At 37.5% G+C, this 21,085-nt stretch overlaps 1 protein-coding gene across 1 annotated transcript; it reads right to left on the bottom strand.

Moving 5' to 3' along the window:
- Nucleotides 1–18,098: 18,098 nt before the first annotated feature.
- LOC127094415 (uncharacterized) lies at nucleotides 18,099–19,307 on the bottom strand. The gene is made up of 3 exons (XM_051033254.1): nucleotides 18,772–19,307; nucleotides 18,466–18,630; nucleotides 18,099–18,357 (listed from the first exon to the last, which is right to left on the bottom strand). The coding sequence occupies exons 1-3, from the start codon at nucleotides 19,305–19,307 to the stop codon at nucleotides 18,099–18,101; spliced, it is 960 nt and encodes a 319-aa protein (XP_050889211.1).
- Between the last annotated feature and the right edge of the window lie 1,778 nt (nucleotides 19,308–21,085).

The raw sequence follows: 21,085 nt of genomic DNA, 5'->3' as shown, positions 1-21,085 counted from the left end.
ATTGCATTAACATAAACAATTAGAATGATATGAACAATGGCAAATGAATAAAGGCTATAATTAAATGACATTAAAGTAAATAGCTTGAAATTAAAAGTTAGTTGTTAATGAGTTAGAAGTTAATATTGTTTTTGCTTTTGCTTTTCATTTTAAGACATTCTTTGGATAACACTCAACCCATTTATCACAAGCGTGGATCCTTGAGCCAAGACATCTTCCAAAGGAAGACAAAAAGGCCAAGTTTCCATACAATATCTTGAAAGAGGGGAGACTTACAATCTCACTAACTAGAATGCTATGCCTTTTGTGTTACAAATTTAGCGCTATGTTAAGCAATCGTAATTGGACTCATGTAAAAGTCACAACTATTTGAGGTCGGACAATAGAATCTTGGTGTTAATGCATGTTAGAGACATAGTATAATGGACTATGCTCATGAAACATACCACACACAAAAAGAATATGCAAAAGAGGTGGCCTAATCTCATCCATACTCATGTTAATTTTTCAATCAACTAGCTTTAGGACTTTGAGATATCATAGACCAAATGAGATGAATGCATAAAGAAGGGGAACAAGATGAAGAGGGAGGGGAATGGATCAAAACTCAAATTGGTCAAAGGAGGACTTTTATCAAATTAATATCATTTATTCATTTTGGGAGATGGAATGTACATTCCATCAATCCCCTAGATCTAATGATATTAACTTGACAAAGTCAAATCAACCTTGACCAATGCCCAACAACAAGAGTCAAACACAAACAAGTCATTACAATTGGTCAACAAAATTATTTGGCATTTATTCAAATTAAAAATACTAAAATAAGGCATTTAAATTAAGTATGGTTTGTCAAATTCCTAAAACCTGATCAAAACACCAAATAAATGGCCATGAGATTTATCATAGGTCAAACAAGGTCAAAAAACCTTGGAGAAAAAATTTCAGAAATTTTAAAGACTTAAAAGTATTTTTAAATAATTAAAAATAAACACAAAATCAATTAAATCATGAAAAATATTAATAATGATCCAAAAAATAATTTTAATTCAGAATATGAAAAAGGATTTTTTTTTTGAATTTTTATGGTGAAACTCTCATATTTTTTGGATCAATATTAAAATTAATATGAATTAATGAAAATAAACGGAATAAAAGAAAATCAGAAAATAGCAAAAAAACGTGTACCACTTGATCTCCCTCATTAATTGAGGTGGCAAATCAAGTGGTCCTCAACGCGCTTTCCACCGTGGACTTAAGTCAATGCACCACAAGGATGGTAATCAGAACCAACACATGAGATTAAAACAATTTAAAACAGATCAATGGCTCTGAACACTTCCAGCGTATCGCCGACGTCCAAAGGCCGATCATCTTCTCCGGTGACCCTGGGCGAACTGGTTCACTTATCACCATTAAGAAAATGAAAAAAGAGGATATGATCTGAAAGAAAAAATGGCGTAGAGCACGAATCTGACCTCAATTTCAACTAACTCCAAATATATAAAAAGATATGAGGAGTTGAATTTTGAGGTGTGTCAACTGAGTTGCTTCGATTTGACCTCTAAGCAACTCAATCTTCTTGCCTATATTGGTAGGACTTCATACAACCAAAGATCCAAGAGAATTGAGTGGAATTTAGAGAGAATCGAAGAGATGAAATTTTCTGGAAAATACCTTCAATGCAGGTTTGGATTCACTTGTTCTTGCTTTGGCTCGTGCTTGATCTTGCTCAGGATGCTTGCAGACGTAGATTAGAATGCACAAAACGTCTTGGATCCCTGGAGTTTTGAATCTCAAAACAGTAAGATTCAAACTCAATTTCTAAAGGAAATTCTCAGGATTATCCTCTCAAATGGAAGGGTTTGGTGTTTGGGATCAAAGCTGGCGCGAAGGAGTCCCCAATTCTTAGCGTATGATGCTCTATTTATAACTGAATCACATGATATTTGCACCTTAGAATTGAGTTTCCAAAATTGGCAATGAGTGATACATGCGTGCATGGGCGTGTACAGGCCCATGAGATCATTCCATTTGATCCAAAATTGAATGTGAACAAGTCTGAAATCAAATTGGAGTGCTAGGCAATTGTACATGGAAGCTTGAAGTTTAATTTTTGCCAAATGATGATGCAATGTTCAAGCCATGTGCAGCCCTAGCAAATATTGTCCAAAATGGATTAAATTGGTTTTTTTGGAAAGGTTAGATCAAGAGGAACAACTTTCATGTTCAACACTTTTTCATTTGGAGCTTGAAACATGGAGAATTTTGAGGTGGAAGTTTGGAAATTTCAACATGTTGAAATTTTTTCTAAGTGTCAAGCCATATATCTCAATTTTCCACCTTGCTTAATGTTTTGTGTGAGCTTCAAATGAGAAAAGTGTCTTCATCAAAGTTGTATCTGTTTCAAATACATTCAAAATGGTTACCAATTTCTTGTCATTTGGATTGGGAATGAGAGAGTTATGCATTTTTGAAGTTTGGAAAAATCACTTGGTCAATGGCATAGGTCACAAATGACCTATAATGTAACCTCATGTCATATTCTCATTAAAGTTGAATTAGCTCTCACTCCAAACATCAAAGTTGAAGTAGACACCTTAAATTCAATTGTGCAACTTGCAAATCTTTCATCTCATAAAAATTGAGCAAGTTATGGCCTTGGGAAATTGACTTTCAAATTAGGGTTTAGACAAAATGACCTATAATGTTTCAACATAGAAAATGATTTTCCAAGCAAAAAACTAGCTCTAGGTCTCAACATGAAAGTTGTTTGGAATGTCATTTAGAGTAACGTTTCTCTTGGAATCATTTTCATATGGTGAAAATTGTAGGAGATAGGGTCTAGGGGGACCCAGTTTTGATCGGATGAATTCATCTGGCCAACCACCATCAACCAACTTGTTAACCTTCAATTCTTTTGATTTTCTTGGTTCAAGGTAGATCATATATGCCTAAGATGATGAATTTTGAAGTGTCCCTTGAGAAATTTGATCAAATGGTAAGATAGCTTGTTGGAGAAGTTACTCAAGATACCCAATCAAACTAGGGTTTCCAAGGCAAATCACCCTCAAACTCTTGAAGAAAACTTGATCAATATAACATGAAGGAATCAATGGAACCCATATATGATGCTCATAACCACTCTTGGATCAATTCATGGTTGTGCTCTTTGTCATGAGGGTCTCAAACCCTAGATATGAACTTGATAGATCAATGGAGATCATGCCTTACCTACAAAAGAGTTAGGCAAATACAAATACCTATTTTTTGTATTTTGGTTAGTAAAATGATAATATCCAAGTATGATACAATCACATAGTGCTTGGTGATCTCTCCCAAAACAAACCCAATGAAAGAGGGGTAAGGAGGATGCCAAGGTATGATCCCAATGCTAATGCTTATAATGAAATTGCATGAGGGATCTTAGGGTCAAAATTGGGGTCTTACAGCTGCCCTTATTTAAGGACATTCTAACTGAGGAGGCGAAGATTAAAATCTTCATGTCGGCTCAGTAGAATGGGCTTAAATAACAACATATAGAAACAAATTTTGGTCCCTAAGAGACCTCATGATGCATATGATATGAATGTAAAAGTTAATGCTCTGTGGGGAAATATTACCACAAAGGAAAAGAAATCAGAGAGAGCGAAAGTCCGCAGGAGTATAATGTATTCCGTAAGGAAAACTCACTGTGGAGACAGAGACTCTGGGGGGAAAAAGGAGTCATGCATAAGCCAGGATACGACTTAAAACTACTGGGGGACTCGAGGAATTCCATACAAATATGGAAAGACTCGGCCGACAAACAACAACATCTACAGGGGATACGAGTAAGTCGGGATAAAACTGCAGTACTTGAATCATGCAGGAAAAGCGACTTCACTAAGGAAATGCGCACTCGACTCAACTGGGGAAGAAATAAACTTCCACACAGGAGGAGCAGAAATCTATTATCTACTACCTGTTACTGGGTAAGGAGATAATAAAGATCTGATAGAGAGAACATCCGTCATCGGTTAGGAAGAACATATCAAGGATGACTCGCTGAGAATCGCCAGGAGAGACTATTCATTATCGGTTACTAGGTAAGAATAGCCTTGCTGGGGAAAACTGCAGAAAATAGGATTTACAACTACCAGTTACTAGGCAGAAGACCAAAGGTGAGAATATTTGTCATCGATTAGGATGAACATATCAAGGATGTACTTGCCTGGGACTATCACGGAGGATACCCGTCATTGGTTAGGATGAACATATCGAGGATATACTAACTGAACAACAAGTAGGAATTACATCTATCGAATGCTGGATAGAAGACCATCAAAGAGAAAATCTGTCACCGGTTAGGATGAACATATCAAGGATAGACTATGTGAGGAGAGAAAATAGGAATTACATCTATCAGTTACTGGATAGAATACCATCAAAGAGATAACCCGTCACCGATTAGGGTGAACATATCAAGGATTAACTCTGTGAAGGGGACAAAAAACAGGATTTACAACTACCAGTTATTGGGTAGAAAACCGCAAAGAGAAGGAAACCCGACATCGATTAGGATGAACATATCAAGGATTAACTCTCTGGGGAATAGATCCTCTGGGGACTCTACTGAGGAGAAAAATAGGGGTACTTTTGTCGGGTATTGGGCAAGAAGTAACCAACTGCAAACTAAGAAGAATATTACCAGTTACTGGGTAGTAAACTCTTAGGAGACTCGAAGCATCTATCTAGGTAAAAGCTAGACAGAAACAGTTAATCAAGACTCAACCCAATGAGGATATAACTCAAGGGGAGTGATTCTATCCCGATAAACAACTGGAAAGGAAACTGAAATAATAATCATCCACGAGGAAACAAACTCAGTGGGGAAGAGGAGAAAGGTTAAAGTCTTTATGCCTAAGGGGATGACGCTCTACAATTGAGGGAGGACAGACACCAAACTTTGAATGGGGATAAAGTACCGCCATATAGAGAATGATAATCTCTAATCAAATATGACAATGCAAATATGCAAATTATGAAATTATATGAATATATATGTATATGTATATATATGATGATTATGCTGACAAAACGATCACAAAGGATACAAAGATGTCACAAAGGAATTGAATCATCGGTACAATCCTCGGTCAATCCACGAAAAAGAGGGAGACAACTGCTGGAGAATAGAGAAATCAATAAACCAAAGGCTCAAATCTAGCCGAGGGAGGAGTTCTGGTGAGGAGAGGCGAAACTATCGAGTCTGTAAGGAATTTTAGGTCTATGCCATATTAAATGGGAGACAACCATACAAAAGATAAACACAAAACAGCTGCTCAGAAACCAGGAAGAAACTCTCACTGAGAGCGAGTCAGATGGCGATTGGTGGGGAAACCAATGCGATCTACTGGGAAAACATCTTACTCTGCTGAAGCATCGACCCTGTTGGGGAAATACAGAAATACTGTCGGGAAATAACATGCCGTGAGGTACTGAATCAACCAACTTAGCTTGGGAAAAAGAATCGTAACTCCGATAGGGAACAAACACTTCGCAGGGGAACCAGATCAACATAAACGACTAGGGATACCCGAAGGGTCAACTGCTTAGGGAACCTCTGATGCTTAGCACTTAAGGACTTGCTACTATTTGAAGTGCTGTTGATACTTCCTTTTTAATTTGCTTTGAAAATTTCTTGTTTTTATATGTTTTAAGAAAAAGATTTTTATTAAAAAATTTAAATTTTCAAAATGATCATAATAAAATTTAAACTATTGGCTGAAGTAAATAAGAGTAGAAACAATTGGACAAAAGCTCAACTTTATTTAATGGGATGGTAGTCTGTAAATGACAAGACTCCATAGATTTTTACAAAGTTGAAAATGGTAATTTACATGGAAAAGGGCTACATTGAATACAAATGATCCTTAGTCCTTCTACCAACTCTTGATATTCACTGTGCTCTTGTCCGCTGCTGGGATAATGAGTTGACATCAACCCTTGTGCTCAACAAAATCTCCCTAAAACTGAATGATTAGCAGACTGCAGTTGTTTGCCATAATCCCTAATTTTTGTATAAGTTTCCCCAAGGTGGGGTACTCAACATATCGGGAATTTTTTTCTGTTCTTTATGTCTCTAACTTTTGCCTGGACCGCCCTTTCGGGTTTTCAATCCACTGAGACGCTCTTTTTTGCCTAAGCCGCCCTTTTGGGTTTTCAGCTTAGCGAGCTGTTCTTTTCTTTTTAGGCGAAGTATTTCTTGACTGCATCTGCGTTCACGGGATGAGTGAACTATTCACCATCCATAGTTGTAAGAATCAGAGCACCACCTGAAAAGACTCTCTTAACAACATATGGGCCTTCATAATTAGGAGTCCGTTTTCCCTTAGAATCTGGTTTGAACGACAAGATCTTCTTGAGCACAAGGTTACCTTCCCTAAACACACAAGGTTTGACCTTCTTTTCAAAAGCTTTCTTCATTCTCTGTTGATATAGCTGACCATGACACATGTCAGCCAATCTCTTCTCTTCGATCAAATTCGATTGGTCAAACCTAGTCTGACACCATTCCGCCTCAGTCAACTTGGCTTCCATGAGCACACGCAATGAAGGAATCTTAACCTCTACAGGGAGAACTGCTTCCATACCATATACAAGAGAGAAAGGGGTTGCCCCTGTTGAAGTGCGGACAGATGTACGATACCCATGCAAAGCAAATGGGAGCATCTCATGCCAATCCTTGTATGTTACAACCATCTTCTGAATAATCTTCTTAATGTTTTTGTTCGTAGCATCAACAACCCCATTCATCTTGGGTCTGTAGGGAGAAGAATTATGGTGTGCAATCTTAAAGTCTTTGCAAAGAGCTTCCACCATATTGTTCTTCAAGTTCGATCCATTATCAGTGATGATCTTACTTGGCACACCATAACGACATATGGTCTGATTCTTGATAAACCTCACAACAACTTGCTTAGTTACATTCGCATACGATGTCGCTTCAACCTATTTTGTGAAATAGTCAATTGCCACCAAAATGAAATGATGTCCATTCGAAGCTTTGGGTTCAATCATCCCAATCATATCAATTCCCCACATGGAGAAGGGCCATGGGGAAGAGATAACATTCAATAGTGTCAGAGGAACATGAATCTTATCAGCATAAATTTGACACTTGTGGCACTTCTTCACAAACTTGCAACAACCAGATTCCATTGTCAGCCAATAGTAACCTGCTCGCAACATCTCCTTCGCCATTGCATGTCCATTGGAATGAGTACCAAAGGAACCTTCATGCACTTCGATCATCAACAAGTTTGCTTCACGTCTATCCACGCATCTGAGCAAAACCGTGTCGAAGTTTCTCTTGTACAGTACATCACCATTCAAGTAGAAATTACCGGCTAATCTTCTCAAGGTATTCTTATCTTTTAAAGATGCCCCAGGTAGGTAAATATGGCTTTGGAGGAAACATTTGATGTCGTAATACCACGACTTCTTGTCTTTGATCTCTTCAACAACAAACACATGAGTTGGCCTATCAAGATGCATCACAGACAAATTGGGAACTTCATTCCAATATTTCACAACAATCATTGATGTCAACGCTGCAAGAGCATTTGTCATCCGGTTCTCATCTCGAGGGATATGATGAAACTCAACCTTTGTAAAGAAAGTTGAAATCCTCCTCGCATAATCTCTATATGGTATTAAATCGGGTTGATTTGTCTCCCATTCATCTTTGATCTGATTCATAACCAAAGTTGAGTCTCCAAAGACATCTAAATACTTAATTCTGAGATTCATGGCTTCTTCAAGCCCCATAATGCAAGCTTCATATTCTGCCATATTGTTTGTACATTTGAAAGTCAATCTAGTTGTAAATGGTAGATGCGTGCCTTGAGGAGTAATGATCACTACCCCAATGCCATTTCCATATTGATTAACAGCTCTATCAAATGCCATGCCCCAACGGGAACCAGGTTCTGGCCCTTCTTCAAGTAATGGTTCATCACAATCTTTCATTTTTAAGTACAAAATCTCTTCATCAGGAAAATCATACTGCACTGACTGGTAATCTTCAATCGGTTGGTGAGCCAAATGGTCAACCAAGATACTACCTTTGATCACTTTCTGAGATCGATGTTCGATATCATACTCTGATAACAACATCTACCAACGGGCAATCCTCCCAGTTAAAGCAGGCTTCTCAAATATATACTTGATTGGATCCATTTTGGATATCAACCAAGTGGTATGATTCAACATATATCGGCGCAAACCCTTTGCAGCCCAAGCCAATGCCCAACAAGTTTTCTCAAGCGTAGAATACCGAGTCTCACAGTCGGTGAACTTGTTACTGAGGTAGTAAATTGCAAATTCTTTCTTTCCAGTCTCATCTTGCTGACCAAGAACACAACCCATACTATCTTCAAGCACAGTCAAATACATTATCAAAGGTCTTCCTTCAACAGGTGGAGACAAAATCGGAGGTTCAAGCAAATATTCTTTGATACTATCAAAAGCTTTCTAGCAGTCTTCGGTTCAATCACAAGACTGATCTTTCCGAAGAAGCTTGAATATAGGCACACATGTGGTGGTCATGTGGGAAATGAATCTGGAGATATAATTCAAGCGGCCGAGAAAACCTCTGACTTGCTTCTCAATTTTGGGCGCAGGCATCTCTTGTATTGCTTTGACCTTGGCAGGATCAACTTCAATACCCTTCTCGCTGACAATAAAGCCCAACAACTTACCAGAACGAACACCAAAAGTACACTTATTGGGATTCAAGCGGAGTTTATATTTCCTCAAACGCTAGAATAGCTTCAATAAATGCTCAACATGTTCCTCTTCATCAATTGATTTAGAAATCATGTCATCGACATAAACTTCAATCTCTTTATGCATCATATCATGAAAAAGAGTAGTCATTGCTCTCTGGTAAGTTGCACCAGCATTCTTTAGACCGAAAGGCATCACTCGATAATAGAATGTTCCCCAAGGTGTAATGAATATGGTCTTCTCCATATCTTCGGGCGCCATTTTGATTTGATTATATTTGGAAAATCCATCCATAAATGAAAAGACTTTGAATTTAGCAGTATTGTCTACCAACATATCAATGTGTGGCAGAGGGAAATCATCTTTCGGACTGGCTTTATTCAAATCTCTATATCAACACACATGCGGACTTTTCCATCTTTCTTTGGCACAAGCACAATATTGGCCACCCATTACGGATACTTAGCAGTTACAAGGAAACCGGCATCAATCTGTTTCTGCACTTCCTCTTTGATCTTCACAGCCATATTAAGATGCGTTCTTCTCAACTTCAGCTTGACTGACGGGCATTCTGGCTTCAACGACAATCTATGCTCCACAATCTCAGAATCCAAACCAGGCATGTCTTAATAGGACCAAGCAAACACATCCGAATACTCTCGAAGAAGATCAATCAACCCCTTCTTGACTTCTGGACACAGTCGATACCCAATCTTGACTTCCTTCTCGTCATCCTCGGAACCCAAGTTGACTAGCTCAATCTTCTCTTGAACGGTTGATATGTCTTCTCATCTTGCTCAAGAAGACGAGATAATTCATCACTCACTTCTACATCGCTTTCCTTCTCGACCTCAAACACAGGGAATTCAAAATTTGGATAAGGAGAAGGATCATTGTATTCAATGGGTTTAGAAACCAACCTGCATAATGATTTGATATTTTGATTTTAGAGAAGTGGATTTGTGACCAAATATTATGCAGATAGACAATTATATCGTTTATTTATGTTTTTTGTGATTACCATTTTCAGAATAAAGCAAAAAGTAAAAACAAGACATCATAGATGTGGATGAATAGAATTAATTTTATTAATGATCAATTTGAAAATGCCCAAACAATGTTCACTTCTCCCTTAGGCATAGGAGAAGGATTTTAGAAACATATAAAAGCAATTACTTAGATCGATGCAAAATAACAGGAATGTCAACAGCAGTCACATTGTTGCAAGCCTTTCCATGCGTCACAAAATTGGTGTAGTCTTCCTTTTCGTCATCCTCTAGCACAGTAGCTAAGTTTTGTTCATTGCCATGAATGAACCCTCCGCTACGGAAGCTAAGTTGCATATCTTCAGTCCTTGCAGTTGTTGAACCTTTCTGGAACCCCAAACCGGTTCTGCTTTTGTTGTCGGAGACCTCTACCATGCGCCCCCACTGATCAACATTGCCTTCTTCCACAATCTTCTTAGCATCTTTCAACGAGGACATAGGTGCCCTAACTCTCTTTTCAGCAGCAACAGATAAGGCCTGGAATGGAGTTCCAACTTCATCCTCAACTTCAACGTAAGAGAAAGATGACAGGTGGCTAACCAACAATGCCTTCTCTCCTTCAACAATCACAAGCTTGCCATTCTTCACAAATTTGAGTTTTTGGTGCAAAGTGGAGGTAACAGCTCCTGCCTCATGGATCCATGGCCTCCCCAACAAGCAATTGTAGGTCGGGTGGATATCCATTACTTGAAAAGTAATTTGAAAATCACTCGGACCTATCTTAATTGGAAGGTCCACTTCACCAATAACCGTTTTGCGTGAACCGTGAAAGGCCTTGACGATTACACCACTATACCTCATGGGCGCTCCTTGGTATGATAGCTTTGACAGAGTTGACTTTGGAAGCATATTTAGTGACGACCCGGTGTCAACAAGCACATTTGACAAAGCATCCTCTTTGCAATTCATAGAAATGTGCAAAGCCAGATTATGATTCCTTCCCTCCTCAGGGAGCTCTTTATCACAGAAGCTAAGATTATTGCAGGAAGTGATGTTAGCCACAATATGATCGAATTGATCCACTATAACATCATGTTCCACAAATGCTTGTTCTAAAACTCTCTGCAGTACTTCTTTGTGCGCTTCAGAATTCATGAACAGAGACAACACTGAGATCTTTGAGGGGGTTTGGAGCAGCTGCTCCACCATATTGAACTCACTTCTCTTGATTAACCGAAGTACCTCATCATCAACGTTAGCTTTCAAATCGCTGGATTCACCAGACTTACCCTTTGAAACACCAACTGGAACTTCAACAAGCACTTCCACCTTCTTTCCAACAATTGATTCTTCCTTATCCTTTGGGAACACTGGCCCAAACACACGACCATTGCGGGTCACCTTGGTAACATCAGCAATGCTCACTACAGATCTAGTCGTAGGCAATGAGACCTATCGACTACCTTCTATCATTGTAGCATTATACTGATACAACATAACTTTATCAGATGAATACAGGACTGAGCCCGCTAACCGTATAACCAACGACGATACTGATCTATTGCTGACATTGCTATTGTTGTTGCTGTCGTACTGAATTACCATTCTCTCTGGCTGCTTGAAAATGGGCACTATGACATTCACATCGTCATCTACATGACGGGATTGAACAATTTGAATCATGCCTTCATCCATCAGTCGCTGAATGTCTCTTTTCACAACTTCATAACCCCTCGGGTTAACACTGCAAACAACACAACCATCATGGTCATGCTCACAATCACTTACCAAACAAACATCCTTATGCATCTGCACCAAGGACCTCCTGATAAAACGCACATCAAAAACTTTAAACTCACCAGGACAACCATCCACCATATTCACATAAGAGTTCCCATGGGCGGGCAAAGCATTCGCTTTCACATTCGGCGCATGGTCCTCGAAGGACACCATTCCACTCTTCATCAACTTTTGAACCTCATACTTGAGTGGATAACCGTTCTCAATATCGTGTTCGGGTGCTCCTTGATGAAAAGCACAACGGAGCTCAGGCTTGTACCACCATGGAAGTGGTTCTGGAATCTGCGGCGGGTTTCTCGGTTGGATGACTGACTCATCGACCCATAATATTCTCAAGAGAAACTCGTGTGAGTGTAGTATCGCGTAACAACTGTTATCAAGTCTACACTTGAACAGTCTCCGCACTACGTCCTAAATAGGCCACGGGGGGTTAAATGTTCTATGGTCCTCAGCTTCTCGGACCCAAATTAGAGATAGTAATGCATAACCATAAATACTTGTGTGACATTTCCAAATCCAAAAGGGTCTCCACTGAGCAGACGGGTCTCAAGCCAACTTGTTAAGAACTAATCCACACAATTCGAACATGACTATACCATCCTCCTATCTTAATTGCACTCAAGTTCGGGTTAGAACTTATCTCACCACTCAGAGATCACCAAGTACAACAAGCAGATTATATCACGGTAATATATATACATCACATATATACAATTATATACACACAAAAAAGTAGGCTAAACCCACTGGAGACTACTCCCCAACAGAGTCGCCACTTAATTTCTGTAGTGGTAAATTTATGATCATCAAGCTATGGATAAGCTAGACATCAAATAACAAGAGTCGCCACCGCGCTTTTATTGTTTCCAAGGGAAAGGGGAAAAAGTACGAACAAAACCCAAAAGTAAGAAGTTTTCAAATCAAAACTAATAAAATATCAGAGATTACAGGTAAGGGGGTTGGTTACACAGAGGGAAGGTGTTATCACCCAAAGTGTCCTAGGTACTCCTAGGGAGCCCTTTTTGTGTGCATATGTATTGGGTACAAAATGATGTTTTCAAACGAATAGAATGAGGGGATGAGAAAAGAGTTCATTAATTATATTTTTGTGTTTGACAAGTCCTTCGGACTTATGCCTACGTACCAACATAAAAATGAGGGATCAAAACCTCATAGTTCATGATACAAAATTCAAAATGGATGCATTTATTATAACAAAAATTAAGTTTGAAAGGCACAAAGGCCTAAAAATGGTTTGAACGAGTTAGTTCTTTTTGGCCTTTTGAAAGTTTAAGTCAAGTATAGTTAAGTTTATTTACAAGTTTGATTTAAGAAAAGAAGTTTAAAAATGCAACGGCATAAGGCCAAAGTTTCTATCTTTTTGCAAAGTGGTCAAAGTTTAGAACAAAATAAGTTCAATCAAAGAAGATTTTGAAAAGGGAGGGAGAGATTTTGAAATGAAAGAAATAGGGAGAAGATGAAGATACTAATCCTATGCACAAAATTAAAAGTTAAGAGTTGAAAAGATCTGACCAAATGGGTAGCAATCCAATAGACAAGAATGTCAATAGAAACCCAGATTTCCCTTGGACATTTAGAATCAAGCAACACACAAATTCACAATTATATTATCTTGAAGAGCAAAGGCATCAAATAAAGATAGCCACATCCAAGCTTTAGCCACTTCATGATCTTCTTCAAAATTAGCCCATGTAGAAGATGAATTCCACAAGTCACAAGTTCAAAATAAAAGCTTCACAATGATCATGTTGCAGATGAAATCAGATGGATCTTGAATGATGTATCAGATGAAGTTTCAAATTGCAAGCACTTGATTCCATAAAAAGTTGGCATTGGCCAAGTCCTTTTAGCATAGGAATTTTGCCTAAGTTCTAAGTCCATTTTTCCAAGATCAAGCCAACAGTCCACACAATAGTTTTTTAGGGTTTTTATTGTTATTATGTACATTAATGGTCAAAGACCTCACAAACAAGCTAAGTATACACAAACAAGATATATCACACAATATGGTCCAAGTGGACAAAGTGAAAATTGCATTAACATAAACAATTAGAATGATATGAACAATGGCAAATGAATAAAGGCTAGAATTAAATGACATTAAAGTAAATGGCTTGAAATTAAAAGTTAGTTGTTAATGAGTTAGAAGTTAATATTGTTTTTGCTTTTGCTTTTCATTTTAAGACATTCTTTGGAGAACACTCAACCCACTTATCATAAGCATGGGTCCTTGAGCCAAGACATCTTCCAAAGGAAAGAAAAAAGGCCAAGTTTCCACACAATACCATGAAAGAGGGGAGACTTACAATCTCACTAACTAGAATGCTATGCCTTTTGTGTTACAAATTTAGCGTTATGTTAAGCAATCGTAATTGGACTTATGTAGAAGTCACAAATATTTGTGGTAGGGCAATAGAATCTTGGTGTTAATGCATGTTAGAGACATAGTATAATGGACTATGCTCATGAAACATACCACACACAAAAAGAATATGCAAAAGAGGTGGCCTAATCTCATCCATACTCATGTTAATTTTTCATAGCTTTAGGACTTTGAGATATCATAGACCAAATGAGATGAATGCATAAAGAAGGGGAATGAGATGAAGAGGGAGGGGAATGGATCAAAACTCAAATTGGTCAAAGAAGGATTTTTACCAAATTAATATCATCTATTCATTTTGGGAGATGGAATGTACATTCCATCAATCCCCTAAATCCAATGATATTAACTTGACAAAGTCAAATCAACCTTGACCAATGCCCAACAACAAGAGTAAAACACAAACAAGTCATCACAATTGGTCAACAAAATTATTTGACATTTATTCAAATTAAAAATACTAAAATAAGGCATTTAAATTAAATATGGTTTGTTAAATTCCTAAAACCTCATCAAAACACCAAATAAATGGCCATGAGATATATCATAGGTCAAACAAGGTCAAAGGACCTTGGAGAAAAAAATTCAGAATTTTTAAAGACTTAAATGTATTTTTAAATAATTAAAAATAAACACAAAATTAATTAAATCATGAAAAATATTAATAATGATCCAAAAAATAATTTTAATTCAGAATATGAAAGAGGAAATTTTTTGAATTTTTTTGGAGAAACACTCATTTTTTTGGATCAATATTAAAATTAATATGAATTAATGAAAATAAAAGGAATAAAAGAAAATCAAAAAATAGCAAAAAAACGTGGACCACTTGATCTCCCTCATTAATTGAGGTGGCAGATCAAGTGGTCCTCAGCGCACTTTCCACTATGGACTTAAGTCAATGCGCCACAGGGATGGTAATCAGAACCAACGCGTGAGATTAAAACAATTTAAAACAGATCAATGGCTCTGAACACTTCCAGCGTATCGCCGACGTTCAAAGGTCGATCATCTTCTCCGGTGACCTTGGCCGGACTGGTTCACTCATCACCATCAAGAAAATGAAAAAGGAGGACATGATCTGAAAGAAAAAATGGCGTAGAGCATGAATCTGAGCTCAATTTCAACTAACTCCAAATATATAAAAAGATAAGAGGAGTTGAATTTTGAGGTGTGTCAACTGAGTTGCTTCGATTTGACCTCTAAGCAACTCAATCTTCTTGCCTACATTGGTTGGACTCAGACAACCAAAGATCCAAGAGAATTGAGTGGAATTGAGAGAGAATCGAAGAGATGAAATTTTCTGGAAAATACCTTCAATGCAGGTTTGGATTCACTTGTTCTTGCTTTGGCTCGTGCTTGATCTTGCTCAGGATGCTTGCAGAAGTAGATTAGAATGCACAAAAGGTCTTGGATCCCTGGAGTTTTGGATCTCAAAACAGTGAGATTCAAACTCAATTTCCAAAGGAAATTCTCAGGATTATCCTCTCAAATGGAAGGGTTTGGTGTTTGGGATCAAAGCTGGCGCGAAGAAGTCCCCAATTCTGAGCGTATGGTGCTCTATTTATAGCTGAATCACATGATATTTAACCTTACAATTGAGTTTCCAAAATTGGCAATGAGTGATGCATGCGTGCATGGGCGTGTACATGCCCATGAGATCATTCCATTTGATCCAAAATTGAGTCTGAACAAGTCTGAAATCAAATTGGAGTGCTAGGCAATTGTACATGGAAGCTTGAAGTTTGATTTTTGCCAAATGATGATGCAATGTTCAAGCAATGCGCAGCCCTAGCAAATCTTGTCCAAAATGGATGAAATTGGTCTTTTTTAAAAGGTTAGATCAAGAGAAACAACTTTCATGTTCAACACTTTTTTTCATTTGGAGCTTGGAACATGGATAATTTTGAGGTGGATGTTTGGAAATTTAAACATGTTGAAATTTTTTCTAAGTGTCAAGCCATATATCTCAATATTCCACCTTGCTTAACTTTTTATGTGAGCTTAAAATGAGAAAAGTGTCTTCATCAAAGTTGTAGCTATTTCAAATACCTTAAAAGTGGTCACCAATTTCATGTCATTTGAATGTGGAATGATAGAGTTATGCATTTTTTAAGTTTGGAAAAATAACTTGGTTAATGGCATAGGTCACAAATGACCTATAATGTAACCTCATATCACATGCTCATAAAAGTTGAATTAGCTCTCACTCCAAACATAAAAGTTTAAGTAGGCACCTTAAATTTGATTTTGAAACTTGGAAATATTTAATATCGTAAAATTTGAGCAAGTTATGGCCTTGGGAAATTGACTTTCAAATTAGGGTTTAGACAAAATGACGTATAATGTTTCAACATAGAAAATGATTTTACAAGCAAAAATAGCTCTAGGTCTAAACATGAAAGTTGTTTGGAATGTCATTTAGAGTAAATTTTAGTTTGGAATCATTTTCATATGGTGAAAATTGTAGGAGATAGGGTCTAGGGGGACCCAGTTTTGATCAGATGAATTCATCTGGCCAACCACCATCAATCAACTTGCTAACCTTCAATTCTTTTGACTTTATTGGCTCAAGGTAGATCATATATGCATAAGATGATAATTTTGAAGTGTACCTTGAGAAATTTGATCAAATGGTAAGATAACTTGTTGGAGAAGTTACTCAAGATACCCAGTCAAACTAGGGTTTCCAAGGCAAATCACCTTCAAACTCTTGAAGAAAACTTGATCAATATAACATGAAGGAATCAATGGAACCCATATATGATGCTCATAACCACTCTTGGATCAATTCATGGTTGTGCTCTTTGTCATGAGGGTCTCAAACCCTAGATATGAACTTGATAGATCAATGGAGATCATGGCCCAGAGTTGATCTCTGTCTGGAGCCATATCTACATTATATTTGTATTGACGAACAAAAGCTTCACCAAGGTCATTGAAAGTACGAATCTTCGCGTTGTTCAAGCCCCCGTACCACTTAAGAGCGGCACCAGTTAAGTTGTCTTGAAACTAGTGGATCAGAAGCTGATGGTTGTCAGTCTGAGTGGACATCTTCATAGCATACATCACCAAATGACTTTGAGGACATGAATTTCCTTTGTATTTCTCGAAGTCTGATACTGTGAATTTGGGAGGAATTTGAACATTAGGAACCAAGCAGAGTTCAGAAGCGGTCTTGCCAAAAAGATCCTTACCTCGAAGAGCGTTGATTTCCCTTTGCATTTCTAAGAACTGATCTTGAAATCCCTATAACCTTTCATCTACTCCCACAACTTCGCTTGGAGCAGCATGATAAATGTTTTCTTCATTATAAGGAGTCGTATGCACCGCAAGAGGAGGTACAGACATCACGACAGTCACTACTGGAGCTTCAACATTTTGAGGGCGGTATCCAATTGGCATATAACCGTGAGGCATGTCCCAAGGGAAACCGGGTGGCATGTGATATTGTTGATCATTGACGGGCGCCACTTGAATAGGCGCCGAGACGTTCTCAGAGATTGTTGTTTGTTGTAATGGATCTTGAGAATTGTACGATGACTGATTCTGAGCAGCCACCAAAGTCTCCATCAAAGCAGTAAGCCTTTCCAAACTGTCTTTCAAGGTGATTACTTCATCCATGAGCGCTTGATTTTCTTGTTCAAGTTGACTCATCCTTCTCCGACGATTGGCTCGAGTATTGTACTGGTGATTCAGTTTGAGTATTGGAGGTAGAAGACACGTGTAAGTTTCTTGAAATGCCGGAAATTTTGCTTGAATGATGCATGATATGCAGATGCAAAAGATGAGTTTTAATTTTTAAGAAACTCAATAATTTATTGCAAATATTATAGAGACAAAATTTGGTATAAGCTAAACATAAACCTCTTTTTATTAAACAATTGAGGGATTACAAAGGATGAAATACAATTTCAACGATCCTAAATGATACAAGAGGAGAACTACTAAGTCTATGAGTTCTAAGGAATCTCATCTGTAGAAGGTCCTGTTGTTGGCTGATGCTTCCTCTTCTACCTCTTTAGCTGAGCATTCTCGATCATAAGCTTGTCGATGATTCCTTTCCAAGCACCTGAGGTGGGAGGTATGCTGGAGTACTCATGAAATGGCTGGACTTTAGAGAGAAGTAAACCTTCTTATTCCTCCTGTTTCTTCATAACTTGTTGTTCCAAAATCTCAATCAAATCATCCTTCTCCTTTAGCTGCTGCTCCGTCCTCATCTTCTTACCATTCAAGACATGGTACTTGCCTTCCCAAGTGTCTTTTTCCAATTTCAACCTAGCCAAAATTTCTTGAAACTCTTCCCTATTCTCAATAGGAATGGTGGATGATGATGTTATAACATAAGGGAATAAGGGCTTCTCAGGAGCATAGGGCATCTTAAGTTCATTGGCTCTAGCACAAACCCATTATGTGTACGGCTCAAAAGCAACACAATTCTTTCTTCCTAATTGGTCTTTTCCTTTCCTGTGAATGTTGTACCAAACATGTATGATTCTATACTTCAAAACAAATCTTTCTTCTTCATTGAGGTCAAAGAAACCCGACAACAAAAGGTTATCAGGTTTATCTGCCATAGGATATCCTAACTGGCGTCTGGCAAGGATGCGGTTATAGTTAATTCCCCCACTTACACCAATGAGAGGTACATTAGGAAATTCACCACAACTGTCAATAATTACTCCAACATCATAGGAGGGGCCATACTAATGTATATTCCCTTGATTAATGGACATGAACCTCTGAGACCATTTGAGCTTCTTTGGATTCTCCCTAAAGAGTCTGGATCTGGGAAAGTGAGAAATAAACCACTTATATAGGATATGTACACAACAAAGAATGGTTCCACCACCTTTCTTAGTCCTGTGATGGATATAATGGTAGGTATCTCCAAGTAATGTGGGTACTAGGTTACCAATTAAGAAGATTCGTACATCATTAACATCCACAAAGTCATCAATGTTTGGGAAGAGCATAATTCCAGAAATGAGTAGAGCAAAAATGGCTTCAAAGGAATCTCTACTATCTTCTTTTGCAAAGATAAAGGCTTTCTCCATCAGGAATCTAGAGGTTAGACCTAGAATCCCTCCTTTTTTAATGAAGTTGGCCTTCACAACATACGTTTCTAGGTGAAATGCTTCTGCAATAGCTGTTGGTGAATCATAAAACTGTACCAGGGTGTTGAGAACTCCATCTTCAACCTTGGTCTTCAAGATACCCATAAGTCTTCCATACCGAGCTCTGAAATCCTCTGGACTAACTATCATTGAACCAAGCTTCTTCAACTCTGTTAAGTCAGGATTTTTGAAAGTGTATTTCTTGGTATTCCTCCTTCCAAGTTCCATTTTACCTATCTATATTTGCAAAAGAAAACTATTGAGTTTCTTGGTTTTTATGCAAAACGGTTTTTATGGATGCATGAATGCATGTTTCACAAATACGGATTTAGGGTTTTGACATTAAGCATGGAGCCAATGGTCTAACCATCCCACAATTTATGAACTAATGGGTTTATTTTGTACCTATAGAATAAGGTTCTAAAGTGGTCCCCAGAGTCATAGATCCATCTTTCGGATATTATCGGTTTAACGACTTGCTTGCAGACCAATAATATTCTCAAAAGAAACTCATATGAGTGTAGCATCGCGTAATAATTACCTCAGATCTTACACCTGGATAATCTCTGCACTACATCCTAAAAAGGACTATAGGGGTTGAAAGGGTTCTAAAGGTCCTTAGTTTCTTAGACTCCCAGGTCGAAGATAATAATGCCATTACGATTTACTTGCAACAACAAGTATTACCATCAAAGGGGTCTCCACTGAGCGGAATTATATCATATGTTAATCATACTTAGGATTACTCCAAACATGTAAATTTGATTATACCACCATCCTATCTTATTTGTACTCTCTAATCCGTGTTAGGATTTCCTCACCACTCATAGATCTCCATAATGAAACCCAAGCAAACATAACAACAAATAATAATAATAATAAACACATATAAACAAGTTAGGTATCACCCACTTAATATTCAGTCCCCGGCAGAGTCACCATTTCTGTCGCAATGAAGAATCGAAGACCAAGCTATTGATTAGACTTGACTCATGAATCAAAATATCACCACCGAACTTTAATTTATCCAAGGGAAGGGGAAAAGATTCAAAAATAATTCAATATGCATATACAAAGCTAGAAGATTAAACTTAAGCTAAGCAAAAAGGGGGGGGGGGATTCTAAGGCACATGGGTGTGTTATGAAAAGGGAAGGTATTAGCATTCTAATCATCTGTAGTACTCTACAAGAACCTTTTAAATATATGTGTTTGGTTTAAAATTGTTTGCTATTTGATTGGGAAGATCAGAAAAAGAACATCTTTTTATTGTTTGATGATTTGGAAAGACATTGAGTCTTATGCCTAGGTACCCGTGAAGGATCAAAACCTCGTAGTTCGGGTTCAAAAGTAAGAAGGGATTTGTTAGGCTTGATTTTATAAGAAAGAGACAAATTGTCATCTTAAGGAGAAAACTCACTTTTAAACCACTGTAAACATGCGGAAGATAGATCTTTGCATCAAATTGAAAGAATGGCTCTCACTTGGACATAGAATCAACAAGTATGTCACATACCTCTTCCAAATGGAAAAGAAACAATATCAATCTCAACAATGTTATGGGGTAGGAGATTTAAATCTCAACTAGGGATGACTCATGTCTAATCCTTTTATGAAAAGGTTTTAAACATGGAAAAGCTAAAGTGGCAAAAGGTTTTGAATTAAGTTTGTAATTTTTAGGTCATATGAAAAGATCTTTGAATATGCTTAAGTGTTTTTAAGCATTTGATTAAGAAACAAAAGAGAAAATAATGACCTAAGTCAAAGTTTATTATGAAAGTGGTTATAAGAAGGATATATATATATATATATATATATATATATATATATATATATATATATATATATATATATATATATATATATATATATATATATATATATATATATATATATATATATATATATAGAGAGAGAGAGAGAGAGAGAGAGAGAGAGAGAGAGAGAGTCCTAAGGTTTATATTGAGGGGCACCTAAGATTTTACCTAGAAGAAAGAGAGAGAATCCT

This window comes from Lathyrus oleraceus, chromosome 6 (assembly GCF_024323335.1).
Source record: "Lathyrus oleraceus cultivar Zhongwan6 chromosome 6, CAAS_Psat_ZW6_1.0, whole genome shotgun sequence".
NCBI lineage: Eukaryota > Viridiplantae > Streptophyta > Magnoliopsida > Fabales > Fabaceae > Lathyrus > Lathyrus oleraceus.
The sequence above is the reverse complement of the archived record's forward strand: the minus strand, read 5'-3'. Positions and strand labels throughout refer to the sequence as shown.